We start from the raw sequence: 11,765 nt of genomic DNA on the forward strand, positions 1-11,765 counted from the left end.
ATATAATTGGGGTTTGCTTCAGAGAAAGGGGTGCGGGGGGGACAGCAAGAAGAAGAAGAAGAAGGGGGAGGACCGGAGACGGCTCGCTAACATCATGCCCTTCCCCCAGCCGCGGTGAAGCTTGCACCTATGTTGTGTAAAGTGAACACACACGCAGAAGCTCCCTTTGGAGTGCGTGCGTGTGTTGTTGTTGCTGCCGCTGCCGCCTGGGTCCCTTCTGCCGCTGCCGCAGCCGGTGCCCCTCGCAGGAGGCGCTGCTGGTGCCGGGCAGACGCATCATTTGGCGGACTGAAGCGACTAATTGCTGAGCGCCCTCCCTCATTTGCATATGCAGCCCGAGTCCGCTGGAGTCGGGCCAATCGGCGCTCGCCCCCAGCATCATTAATCGTCATGCATTATTCACAATCATAATTACTGAGCTCCATGCGCGAGCCGCGCAGCCGCCTCAGCTTGCAGCGCAGCCGGCAGAGCCCCGCGCGCACCCCGCCCGGCTGATCCACCGCCGCCCCTCGGCTGGCTGGCTGGCTTGGGTGGTGAATCTCCGCGCACCCCCACGCACACACGTACATAATTCGGATTGTTGTCGGCGGTGGCGAAATTAAGGAGCCGGGGGGTGGTCCCAACAAGCCACCAACTCGACTTTCTCCTCGCCCCCAAGTGTTTTCCCACCTACCTAACCACTCCACCCTCGCCCCCACGCGCCCGCCCACCCACCCCCCTTCCTCCCAGCGCTCCACCTCTTGCTGATGCCTCTGCAAAAAGCAGGCGCAAGAAGACGCCTCAGTTAGCAGCATGTCTCGGCGCAAGCAAGCCAAGCCCCAGCATCTCAAATCGGACGAGGAGCTGCAAGCCGAGGTGCTCTCGGAGCAGGGTAAGACAGACCGAGCTGGGAGGGTGAGTGGCGTGACGCAGGGGGGGAAGAGACCGGTGGATTTCTTCTGATGGGGGTAGGGTGAGGAAATCGGGCATTAGAAACTATTCCCCCGCCCCGGGGTCGGGGGGAAGCAACTGAGAAGGCAAAGACGAAGCGAAAAGTTAAGCAGCTCAGCATAAGTTTCCTCCACCATCCCTCTTCCCTCACACACGCATACAAGGCAGAGCAAGTGTTCCCTTCCCTTCTTGGCACTCCGGGAGCATCTGATCGCCTGCAGTGATGGCCGGACTTCGGAAAGGGAGGGGGGAGTGAAATCCTCCCCACTCAGCTGGGCTTGGGGAGGCGTGGGAGCTGCTACTATCTCCCCCCCCCCTTCCCCATGCCTTGAAGCCAAGAGTCGTCTTTCCACCCCCCTCTCCGTCTATGTTTCTATTTGCCAGGGTTGAGGTTTAGGTTGAAGCCATATGTGTGATCCCCCCCCCTCCCCACTCCCCGCACTCTTCTCTTCCCCAAAGCGGAAAGTTAAACAAGAGTTGGCAGAAGGAAGGTGCGAAAGCGACGCCGGCTTCCGCCGGGCCGCAGGGTCTGAGGCACGCGCGCCGGCAGCTCGGGCTTGGATGGTCGTGGCGGCGGCGGCGCAGCTCCCGGAAGCGGCCCTGACGGCGGCAGCTGCTGTCCCCTGTTGACAACAAATAAGCCCCCACGAGGAGCTTCCATTCTTCGGCCTGTCGCGCGCTCAAAAAATAAAACCCGAAAGGCGGCTTTACACTGTAGTAACACCCCGCAGAGCCCCCCCCCCCCGAGGCTTTACTTCCCTTGGTGGCAGCCTTGGTGGCAAGTTGTTGGGGTTTTGTTTTTTGTTTAAGGAGGGGGTCCTGAGGGGGCTTCTTGCTCAGCGCCACAGTGGGCCGAGGCTCCTCCCTCAAGCACCCTGCAAAGATTGCTCGGGCCAAGTGGCTGAGAAGAAGATTTTATCTGGTCCCTACGACTTCCTGGCTCTTCCTCAAAGGCCTGAGGGTGAGACTGGGGGAGGGGTGGGGGGTGCGCCGTCTAAACAGGGAGAGGTGGGGGAAAGTGGCCCTTCCCTAAAATGTTAGGGAAGGTATTTGGGGGGGAAGCGGCATGGGAATTATTGTCAAGGCCTGGGGCGGCTAAATTGCCTGCCCTCAGGCAGAGCTTAAGTCGCCTAACGCCCGCCCTTTTCTTTGTAGTTGCCATGAAGTTCTTGGGGTTTTTTCTTTCTTTCAAGGATTGGAGGTCGATTATTAATTGCCATATTTCTTATCCACTTATTTGTGGACTGAAAGGAAATTTATTTGGCCTCTTCCCTGTGCTGGCATCTTGGGTTGCCAACATGCTATTAAAAAAAGTCACCTATGATTTCAGACTGTCCCCCCCTCCCCTCCACACACAATGTTTTATCAATATGTTAGGATAATTTTAAAATGTATTAGCTTCATGGGGCAATAAAATTTGCCATGGCATTCTAACCTCTAGTTTTATGGTAAAGTCACCATCTTCCATTTGAAAGTTCTCACGCGTCACATAATTTTTAATATCTATATATACATAGAGAGAGAGATCGTTAGGTACCTAGCTGTAAAGACCATTTATTCTTTAGAGAATACACAGACTTTAGTGAACCTTCTGATTATTCAATTCAAGATAAAAGGGAGGATTTTAGCGCTTCAGTCTGAAAGGAGAAAAGGAAGTTTGCAATAAAGGATTTTGGATTATTTTAAATGAACTTTACAACTTCAGCATTTAGGACAATGTGAATGTACTTTATCAGGTTAAAAAAAACCCATTAGCTTGGCAAATATTCAGGACTACCACTCCCACTGGCTTCAAAAAGGTCTCCAAAACAGAAGTAAGGAAGGAAAGGGGGCTGGCTTCAAGTGCTAATGTAAAAAGCTTCTTGGATAATACTAGTAATAGATTGGCAGAGAAACTGGGTTACAGCCAAAGTATAAAATGTGTTTCTTCGCTTAATATTAATGCTGTTCTTGGTTTAAAAGTAGTACAATGTGATCCAGTAAGCAGCATTTCTTTTAAAATACATTATTGTTAATTAAAGCCATAGTGGGTTGACAGAGTCCTTGGTTTAAGAATTTATACTACACTGAATATTTTAAAAAGTTCATGAGAAGAACACTCATTGCCTCATTATGGCACTTCTGCTGAGTTAATAAATTGAAGAAAATTGTTAAACTAGGAGGGGTTTTTTTGTTTTGTTTAGTGAGTCTTATCTATGTAGCCATGTCACCCGAGATTAGAACAGGAGATATGCTAAAAAGAAATGCTTGCATATGGTGGGTAGATTAAGAACAAAGAATCTTTTTGTCATGGAAATGGTTTTTCTCTTTTTTTTCTTTTTTGGGGGTTTTGTTTTGTTTACTTCATCACATAGAATTTCTCACACTTGGTTTGTTTTGTATTGCCCTCAATGACTACATGATCAAATGAATGGATTTATTTCTGCCGAATGAGAAAGACAGTCTTTCCATCAAAAGGACTACATTGCAACCCAGTGAGGAATTTTAAAGCGTTATTATTGTGGTCCCTGAATAGCTCAAAATCGGCTTTCACAGCAGCCTTAAAATGCAACAATGTAAATACTTCTCAGCTTTAGAGGACTGTGATCAAAATGTGCTATGTCCCTTTTTAAAATAAGACCAAATTTTAATTAATAAGAGTAAAACATTTTATAGGCAGTTAGAGTAAATAACAAAAAAGAGGCAAGCCCTGCTTGCATATTGTCCTCACTGCAGTTTCATTTTCAGAAATATGAACAGGGCAATGTACATTAATTGCAGTATATGTACTCCACATGAGAGTTGATGCAAATCATTTACACCTTATTAAGAGCTAATGTTTTTTACCTTTAAAGGAATTTAACTGGTTCAGTATAACCAAGAGCACAAGCTGCTGGAGTTCAAACATTTCTTGTAAAGTCAGACCCTTTCCTTTCGGTGAGCAGTTGTAGCCAAAGCATTGCCACAGTTCCTGCTTCTAATTTTGCAACAGGCCAGAATATACCCTTCACAATGTATACAGCAGATGAAAAGTGCATTTGTACTTTTACAAAATTAAACTATAATTTCATTTTAATCTTCACTTTCCTTTTGAATGTCTCAACTTCCTAGGCTTTGATTTTAATATAATTGCTTAAGCTGTTCCTCAGCCATGGAAGGCTGGCTTATTTTATATGTATATACAAGAATCACACTTAATGTCGCATTCAAAGTGTACTTTCATTAAGAAAAGCTTTTAAGAGCAAATGCTCTTTTCCCCCCTAACTGATATTATGTTACACAGTAGCAAAAGAAACCTGACAGTTTGACAGAGTGGAAGATAAACATTAGGCCGTATTTAAAGTTATATGAAGGCCAGTCAATTTAGATGGCAGTGTTACAATAGAAGTTTTAGAAATGCAATAAATAATTGTTGAAGTCAGATTGAGCTGCAACTTTATTTCAAGGCATACAAAGAATTCATAAGCCACATTATTTTAAAGTGTTTATTGTGGGAAAAGAGCATGCTTTTGGTAATTTGGAAAATGAATGCTTACGTGCAGTGATTAATTAGAATCTGCATAGCAGTTTATGCTGACAAGAAGTGAACAAAAGGTATTTACGCACAAAACATTTTAAAGGGTGCCATATTGAAAGAAATGGTCATTATGAAGAGTGGCATAATAACTGGAGGACTTGTTATAAAATCCAATATGGTGAATTTGCTGTTCTCTGTGCTGAATGAGTTTAATCTCAAATATCAGGAGACTTTACATCCTCAGTTAAATTATTCTCTTTAAATCAACAGATTACAAGCACCACAGAGCAGTTTTGTTTTGTTACAGCATATGGCAACGTTGTATACAATTTTGACCCAAATGAATCCTCATTTTTTAAAAAAAACCTTTAGTATTTTGAAGTGGACAATAATTGAGCAGAGATAGGCTTAATAATAATTAATAGAAAGGATTTTGAGGAAGTGTTTTGTGCAGTATAAGTAACATTAATTATTGTGTATCTTGGGTTTAAAAGAAATAAACTTGTGCAGTGTTCTTGTGTGACTTAACAAAACCTTTCTTTGAAAAAGAAAGATACAGCTATATATACTATATAGAGAGAGAGAGAGAGAAATTTTTTTACTTATACTAAAACATATATTTTTAACATCAGTTTGGCACAGTTCAGTATATTTATAACTTCTGAACATCTTGTATTAGGCTGGGAGATTGTTTTGGTTTTTATTTCCCATTTGTTCTAATATTGCCAGTTATTTTATAGATTATTTTAAAGGGTTCACTATGAGGTTTCTTTTACAATTAATTATTCTTACTAATAATGCAGAAAATTATGTGCTGTTGTTACTTTTTTACTCAGCTGTAACAGATATAAAACATGAAAGGTTTTGACAAACATTCCATGAAACATGAAATCCTGACATTTACATTCCATGTTTAAATACTGGTTAGTAGTGTTTTCAATTGAAAAAAACAATCCTTTTAAGATGAGCTGATTAGTTGTTAGCATATGCAAAGATAACTGACTTTTTGTTTATATATAACTTTCAGATTTCTGATAAACATCTACATTATCTTTTGTCTATTCAAAGACCAGAAAAATATAGTTTAATGCAGGAATTCATTTAAAAAGTTGATGATTTTTAGTATGCAAATGATAAAGGAGACTAAAGAGGTGCAGATTCTTTTGTGCTGTTAATCCCAGAGATGCTTCCTCATGCAGGCAGTGAAACATATGCCTTCCATGAATAAGGACATTTACCCATTTTCTTTGAAAAATCATTACAATTAACTCTCTTATTTATGCATTGAATATCAGCTATATATTCTTAAACTTGAATGCTGGTCATTTTCTTACGAAGACGTTTTTAAAAGTCTAAATATTCTTAAAACTTCCACTCACAGTTTTGCAATATGAACATATGGAAACTGGAAATAACTGAAACAGAACTGTTTACCAACTTCATTTATATAGTTCAAGCATTAAGAAAACTAGGTGCCTTTATTGCATTTTACAATTAGTTGTCTGGCTGGCAAGCCAACACCAGCATTTCTATAAGAACATACCTCAGTAAGGACACGATCCACTTAGTTTGCTGACAATAAAACTGATCTTCTGGGACACTGGATCAAATAGCTTTTGAGGCATTTTGTACAAAAATAAAGCAGAAACTGAAAATACTGAAACTGGTATTTTATAAGCAAGCTGTTTGCTAAGCTTACTGTAAGGAACAAAATAGGCTTTTTGTAGCAGTGCTTCAACAATAAATAGATCCATATTAAGGAATTTTAAGATTACAAAATATGTATTTAGTTTACATTTCTGTAGGAATTTTATACTGAACTTGCAACATTTATATTCAAGAGGAAGTTCATATTTAGAGCTACTGTTGCATATATGCTAGAAAAATAAAATCAAGCAAGAAGGCAAGAAAATCTGGGCTGCAGTCTTTATAAACTTGTTTGAGAGTAGTTCCCTAGGCATGCATGGTCGTTAGCATAGTGCAGGATTGTGAAATCATGGAATGTAAAAAGTAAAAGAATGATTGCTATTGTAAATTTTTTTGAAAACACTGAACAACCCCCCCCCCCCAAATGTGTGAGTGGTTTTATTTTTACCTGTTTACTGTATGTGGCAACAGTACCTTCTGAAATGTTTTAACTGTTCACTTATGAGAGAATACTATCCCTACAAGCTAAAGGCCTCCTGTAGCAAAGGCAATAAAACTTCTACATATTTTATGAAGTAATGTTGTCCTTCTTTCCCCAGTCCAGACTCACACATATTGCACATTATGTTTAGTGTTCAAGACCACCCCTTTTCTGTTGCCTGTGCTTCAATGTCCGGTGTACTACAGAGAGTCTTTTTGTTTGGTGTCAGTGCAGAGGTGGGATTGCATGGAGTGCCAGCTAACTTCCCCAGCAAGCTTCCAATGGACTGTCCCTGAGGGTGGGTAGTTAGAAGTGCTTTGACAAGGCTTGCTGATTTAACCTTTGCCTGCTTTTCCCTGCCAGGGGTGGCCACTAGATGTCAAGCTCATAATACAATTAGTACATCTGTGCAGTTGACCTTGGCAGCACGGCTTACCACTGTTCTGTTAAGTGTTAACACCAAATTTGAGTGTTAACTAGAGATTCTTGTGAGTTTTGCTACATTCTGTGCATTTATCAAATGCCCTCCTAGCTTGATACAAGTTCTTTCAGTACGTATAAAGCCAAAAGGAGAAGAGGCTTTCTTTTAGGTAGCCTTGAATTATTTAATTAATTTTTGCTAGTGCTGTTACAGTTTCGGTTTGGTTTATCAAAATGTTAATGGCAATTCTTCTAAGAATGTTTGTTCTCTGTGTGTATACTTATGTGTGGGGTGGACTGGTTTGAATTCAGTGAGATTTACTTCTGAGTAAATATGCATAGGATCACCCTGTAACGGTTCTACAAACCTTTCTCTTTATTTTCATATATTAATGTTTTGTAAGCTCAAGGGCAACTGATGTTTCATTTGTTAGTGATAAACCTAGCATCAGTCCTGATGTTATAATGTGTACATATGCAAACAGCTTCATTGCTATCAGTCAGATGGCATTGATGCAGAAAATTCTACAGGATTAAACCTGTGCTAAGTTTCTCGTTTTGACAGATCCACAAGTATCAATTCAGGTTAGTATTTGGTTTTGTGAATGGCCAGGAAGTGCATGTATCTAAAACTGGAGAATTGTATTAAAATGTTACTTAATTATTTAGTCCATTGCTGTGGTGCAGTTCATATTTTAGCATGATATCTAGGACTGATAAAAGCTGCACTGGCTCCTAGTAAAGGGCTGCTGTCATTTCAGTTCAGATATTGGAACCATCACCCTGATTACAAAGAATTACAAATATTGGTATAACATGACATATGGAATTTAAAAATTTGCCAAAGCGTTGTTGCTTACCATCTGTTGTGAAAATATATATACTTGTATTTTAAATTGCAATATTGAGATAAGCATTTACAGATAGTCAAAATAAAATGGGGATGCTTGATCCGTTTGGCACCTGTGTATACAAAGGCCCTAGTGGTTGGTTAGATGTTGTGTATGTTTTAAATAGAAGACAGTTAGTGACTATGCCACAGGTGGCTGCTATGTTAAATTCTGAAATTTAGGCCACTGGATAGATCAAAATAAGTATGCCAGACCAATGCAAGTTTTGCATAGCAAGAGTGCCCTCCACTGTTCACATTCATATTATCAGTTTATGTGGCCTTTGGAGAAAAGGATAGAAATTTTTCTATTGAGTCTGGAATTTCTTCTACGTTGTTAAACACAGTAGGGGTCTCTATTTGTCTCCTCCTGTTTCACAGCTTGGGCCCAGTATGTGATAATTCATCTTTCTTTATGGGATTCAAAGCTATCATAAAAAGAGTTTGAAAGAATTAATTTAGGAGACAAAAATGTCTTGAATTTTATCAAAAATATGACAAATGTTTTAAGAGATAGCTAAAAGTTTTTTTTAAAATCACCTATAACATATATATGTGTTATTAGAGATATTCACTTATGGATAAAAATCTCCTTTAAGCCATATATGGGAAATTCTAGTGCTATAATATAGTTTTTAATAAAATGTTTTTAAATAGTGAAAATATATATTCTTGTTCTGGTAAACTGAACACATAATACCTGTCAGTCTTTATTTGAGGAACTATCTATGTTCAGGAAGCTCAATTGGATGAAAAATTATCTAATGCTCATATTTTAAGGTGCATTGTATTTGCATACAAGAGCATTCTATACTTTTGGTTTAAGACTAATCTATTTGTACAAGTGAACAATTTTTTAAAAATACATCTTCTGTGTACTGTACCTATTCTGCAATTCAGCTAGTAAGTAGGCCTTTTCCTCTTGGGAACTTGTGAGTAGATTTCTAAATCAAATATGATTTTCCATCTGATATATGCTAAACAAATAGCATATACTTTAAATAGACAAGGTACTTTGAATAGACAAGGTACATCTTGGTACTTTGTTTATTTTAAATCAGTAACAAACAACAATTATATTTTTTAGCAAACAATTATATTCTCGTTTTTTTGTCTAAAGACTTTTTTTTACCCTGCTTTTCAGCTATACCCAATTTGAAATGGGTATTAAAGAATATAGGAAGCAACCCCCCCCCCCCCAGGATTTCAGTAGAGAACAGCACTTGAATAATCGTTATAAGAAATACTAATAAAGGGTTCCTGTATTTAGAAAATTAGAAATTATATAAGAAGAACATAGATACAGAAGAAAAACAGTTTTGTCTGTGCAGTTCATGTAATAAAATACTTATGTGCTTATGTTCCATTGTGGTACCATCTGTGGTGACACTATGCAGATTCTAGAAATATTATTTTTATTTAATTGAAAATAGCTTAATAGTAAATAAAATATAGGGCTCCTTGTGTGACTGTTAGGCCTCTATTTTTGTTGTTGTTCAATTGCACAGTCAAGTCTGACTCTTTGCGACCCCATGGACAAAGTCATTCCAGGCCCTCCTGTCTTCCACCATCCTCTGAAGTCTGCTCAGATTTGTGTTAGTGTAAACTGGAATCATTCTAACTAAACTACTGTTGAAACAGGGTATTTTTGTGCAAAAGAAAATCTGACTGTACTATGAATTAACAATACATAATGTTATCTGACACACATGCCATATTCTGTCTGTAACAGTGCTGTCCTAAATAGAGTAACATTACACCCTTCTATGCCCATTGATTTCAGTGGACTTAGCAATATATAGTTCTGCTTAGGGTTGCATTGTAACTCTCATTTCTCTCTCAGTAAAGATGAATGCAATTCATAAAGGGGCATGTAAATATTTGAAAAGTGCCCTCAAAGGTAATTCCCTGGCTACTAGCGGTGGCACTGTTCTGGTGAAGTAACTGGAATTTCTCAAATTTGCAACCCAGACTACAATCCAGGCATTTTACTGACTTTAATCCAAATGTTTCAACCTAACTTGAGCTATGGATTGGGCTGTATATGGCATGAGGAAAGAGCAATTCTCCCTATATCGACTCATTGAACAAACCAAGATAATATACCCCACAGGTATTCCTGAGTAACCCTGTGATCTAAGGAATAATACACATTTAAGATTTGGCTACATTTGGTACAGTTATTTTCAGGCTGTTTTTCAGTTTTAAGATGTCTTTGAAGCATCCTATTAATTGCAGTGGGACTTTTCTAGTAATGGGCAAATAATCAGAACTTTGATAGGAGCAAACGATCCAAAATTTTTAAATCACTACTTTGAGTAGATATATTTTGGTTTGCAGCATTTTATGCTGACTCCTGTGTATACTACATCTTTAATTTCTTGACTATTAGCTGCATCAGATAATTTTTATGCAAGACAGACAACTGAGCTTTAAAATGACCCAATTGCAAAGAAGCCTATTCACAAGCAAAACTAAGTCTTTATCTCATCTGTACAATATGATTAAATATCTAAAAGAGAGGCAATGTTGGTTTAAACCGAATTTGTCTCATGATAAAGCAACTAAACTCATGCTATAATAAATGTCACTGACTTCAACAAACAAGAATTATATTGTATAATTTATTTATTTATTTTACTTTTTACTATATAGAAGGGTTTTAAAGTACTGGAACCATAACATATATTTGTCAACTCAAATACACAAGTTCATGTTTTTAAAAGTGCAGCACTGAGAAGCTGAATTTTATCAGAGCTGGGTATGGGGGCAGGGGAGAGTTTTCTTTTAAAAGCTCTGTTTTTACAGGGATTTAAAAAAAATAGTCAAAATGGAAAGAGCAAAAAATTAGTCACAAGCTGATTTTATGTATTTCAATCCTGCATTTTTAATACTAAAATTCAATTATCCCTTGTTTTCCCTTTAATTAGTGATTATATTTGGATAAAACACTATTTTACACACCTCTCGGTGGTTTGTTTAAAGGTACATGCCTGCAAATGACAGCAGAATTCATTAGAACCAGTAGTGTAAACACTCCCTTAATGAAAGTAAGTTGTATTAACTTTCCATGGAACTTTCTTTCATCTAAGCATGGTTAGAATTATAGCCTAATGTCTCTAAAGCAAGCATCTTAGCACTCCAAAAGTAATATGCAGTTCCTGTTAAAGAATTGTTATGAAACACTAGAAATAAGTTTCAATATTAAATGTTAGGGCTCCAACTTAAACATTTAAAAAATCCTTGGTTAGAAATTAGGATTTGTACAGTTATTTTAATACTTTGTGTTTTGAAGAATTTGTTATCTCCAGTTTTAAATTACTGTCTCTCTATTTTGAAGAAGCATGAGAATTCTATACTGATATTTATAGCTTTGGAAAATGAAAGGTGGGGTTGGGCAAACAGATTCTGTTTAACAGAGTGGTAAATACAAGCTTGCCTGTCAGAAAGAGTACAACATCATGAAGTCTACTTGGTTTTCAATATATTTCATATATATACTGACAGTGTTAGGCAACAGTGTTAGACCCAAAGTTGCATGGAGGAATAATATAAAATAATCATATTAAAATGCGGGACTTTCCCTATTTTGGAGACCTACAAAGAATATCAGTTTTTCACATTTGTATCCTGTCCTTTCTCCGCTAAGATTAGGGCAGTATACATGGTGGTTACCTCATTTTATTCTCACACTAACCTTATGAGTTAAATTAAGCTGCGAGAAACAGGCTTGCCCAAAGCCTTTCATTGAGCATCATGCCTGAGCAGGTCTGAGTGCCAGTCTTTCTTGTCCAAATCCAGTACTCCATACCACTTTTTATCTCAATAACCACATGAAATAGTTACAACGTTCTCTTTTATGAGTAATCTGCAGGACTCAGCTATAGTATCATTGTTTGCAA

The 11,765-nt window shown here is 38.5% G+C and overlaps 1 protein-coding gene across 2 annotated transcripts in view; it reads left to right on the top strand.

Moving 5' to 3' along the window:
- Positions 1 to 713: 713 nt before the first annotated feature.
- Positions 714 to 11,765, top strand: part of SALL3 (spalt like transcription factor 3) — a 23,125-nt gene continuing 12,073 nt past the window's right edge. For both annotated transcript variants that reach the window (XM_060244095.1, XM_060244096.1), the window contains exon 1: positions 714 to 871. In XM_060244095.1, the coding sequence (XP_060100078.1) occupies positions 793 to 871 (79 nt within the window). In that variant the 5' untranslated portion in view covers positions 714 to 792. The remainder of the gene's footprint in view (positions 872 to 11,765) is intronic.

Source organism: Heteronotia binoei, chromosome 7 (genome assembly GCF_032191835.1).
Source record: "Heteronotia binoei isolate CCM8104 ecotype False Entrance Well chromosome 7, APGP_CSIRO_Hbin_v1, whole genome shotgun sequence".
NCBI classification, from domain to species: Eukaryota; Metazoa; Chordata; class Lepidosauria; order Squamata; family Gekkonidae; genus Heteronotia; species Heteronotia binoei.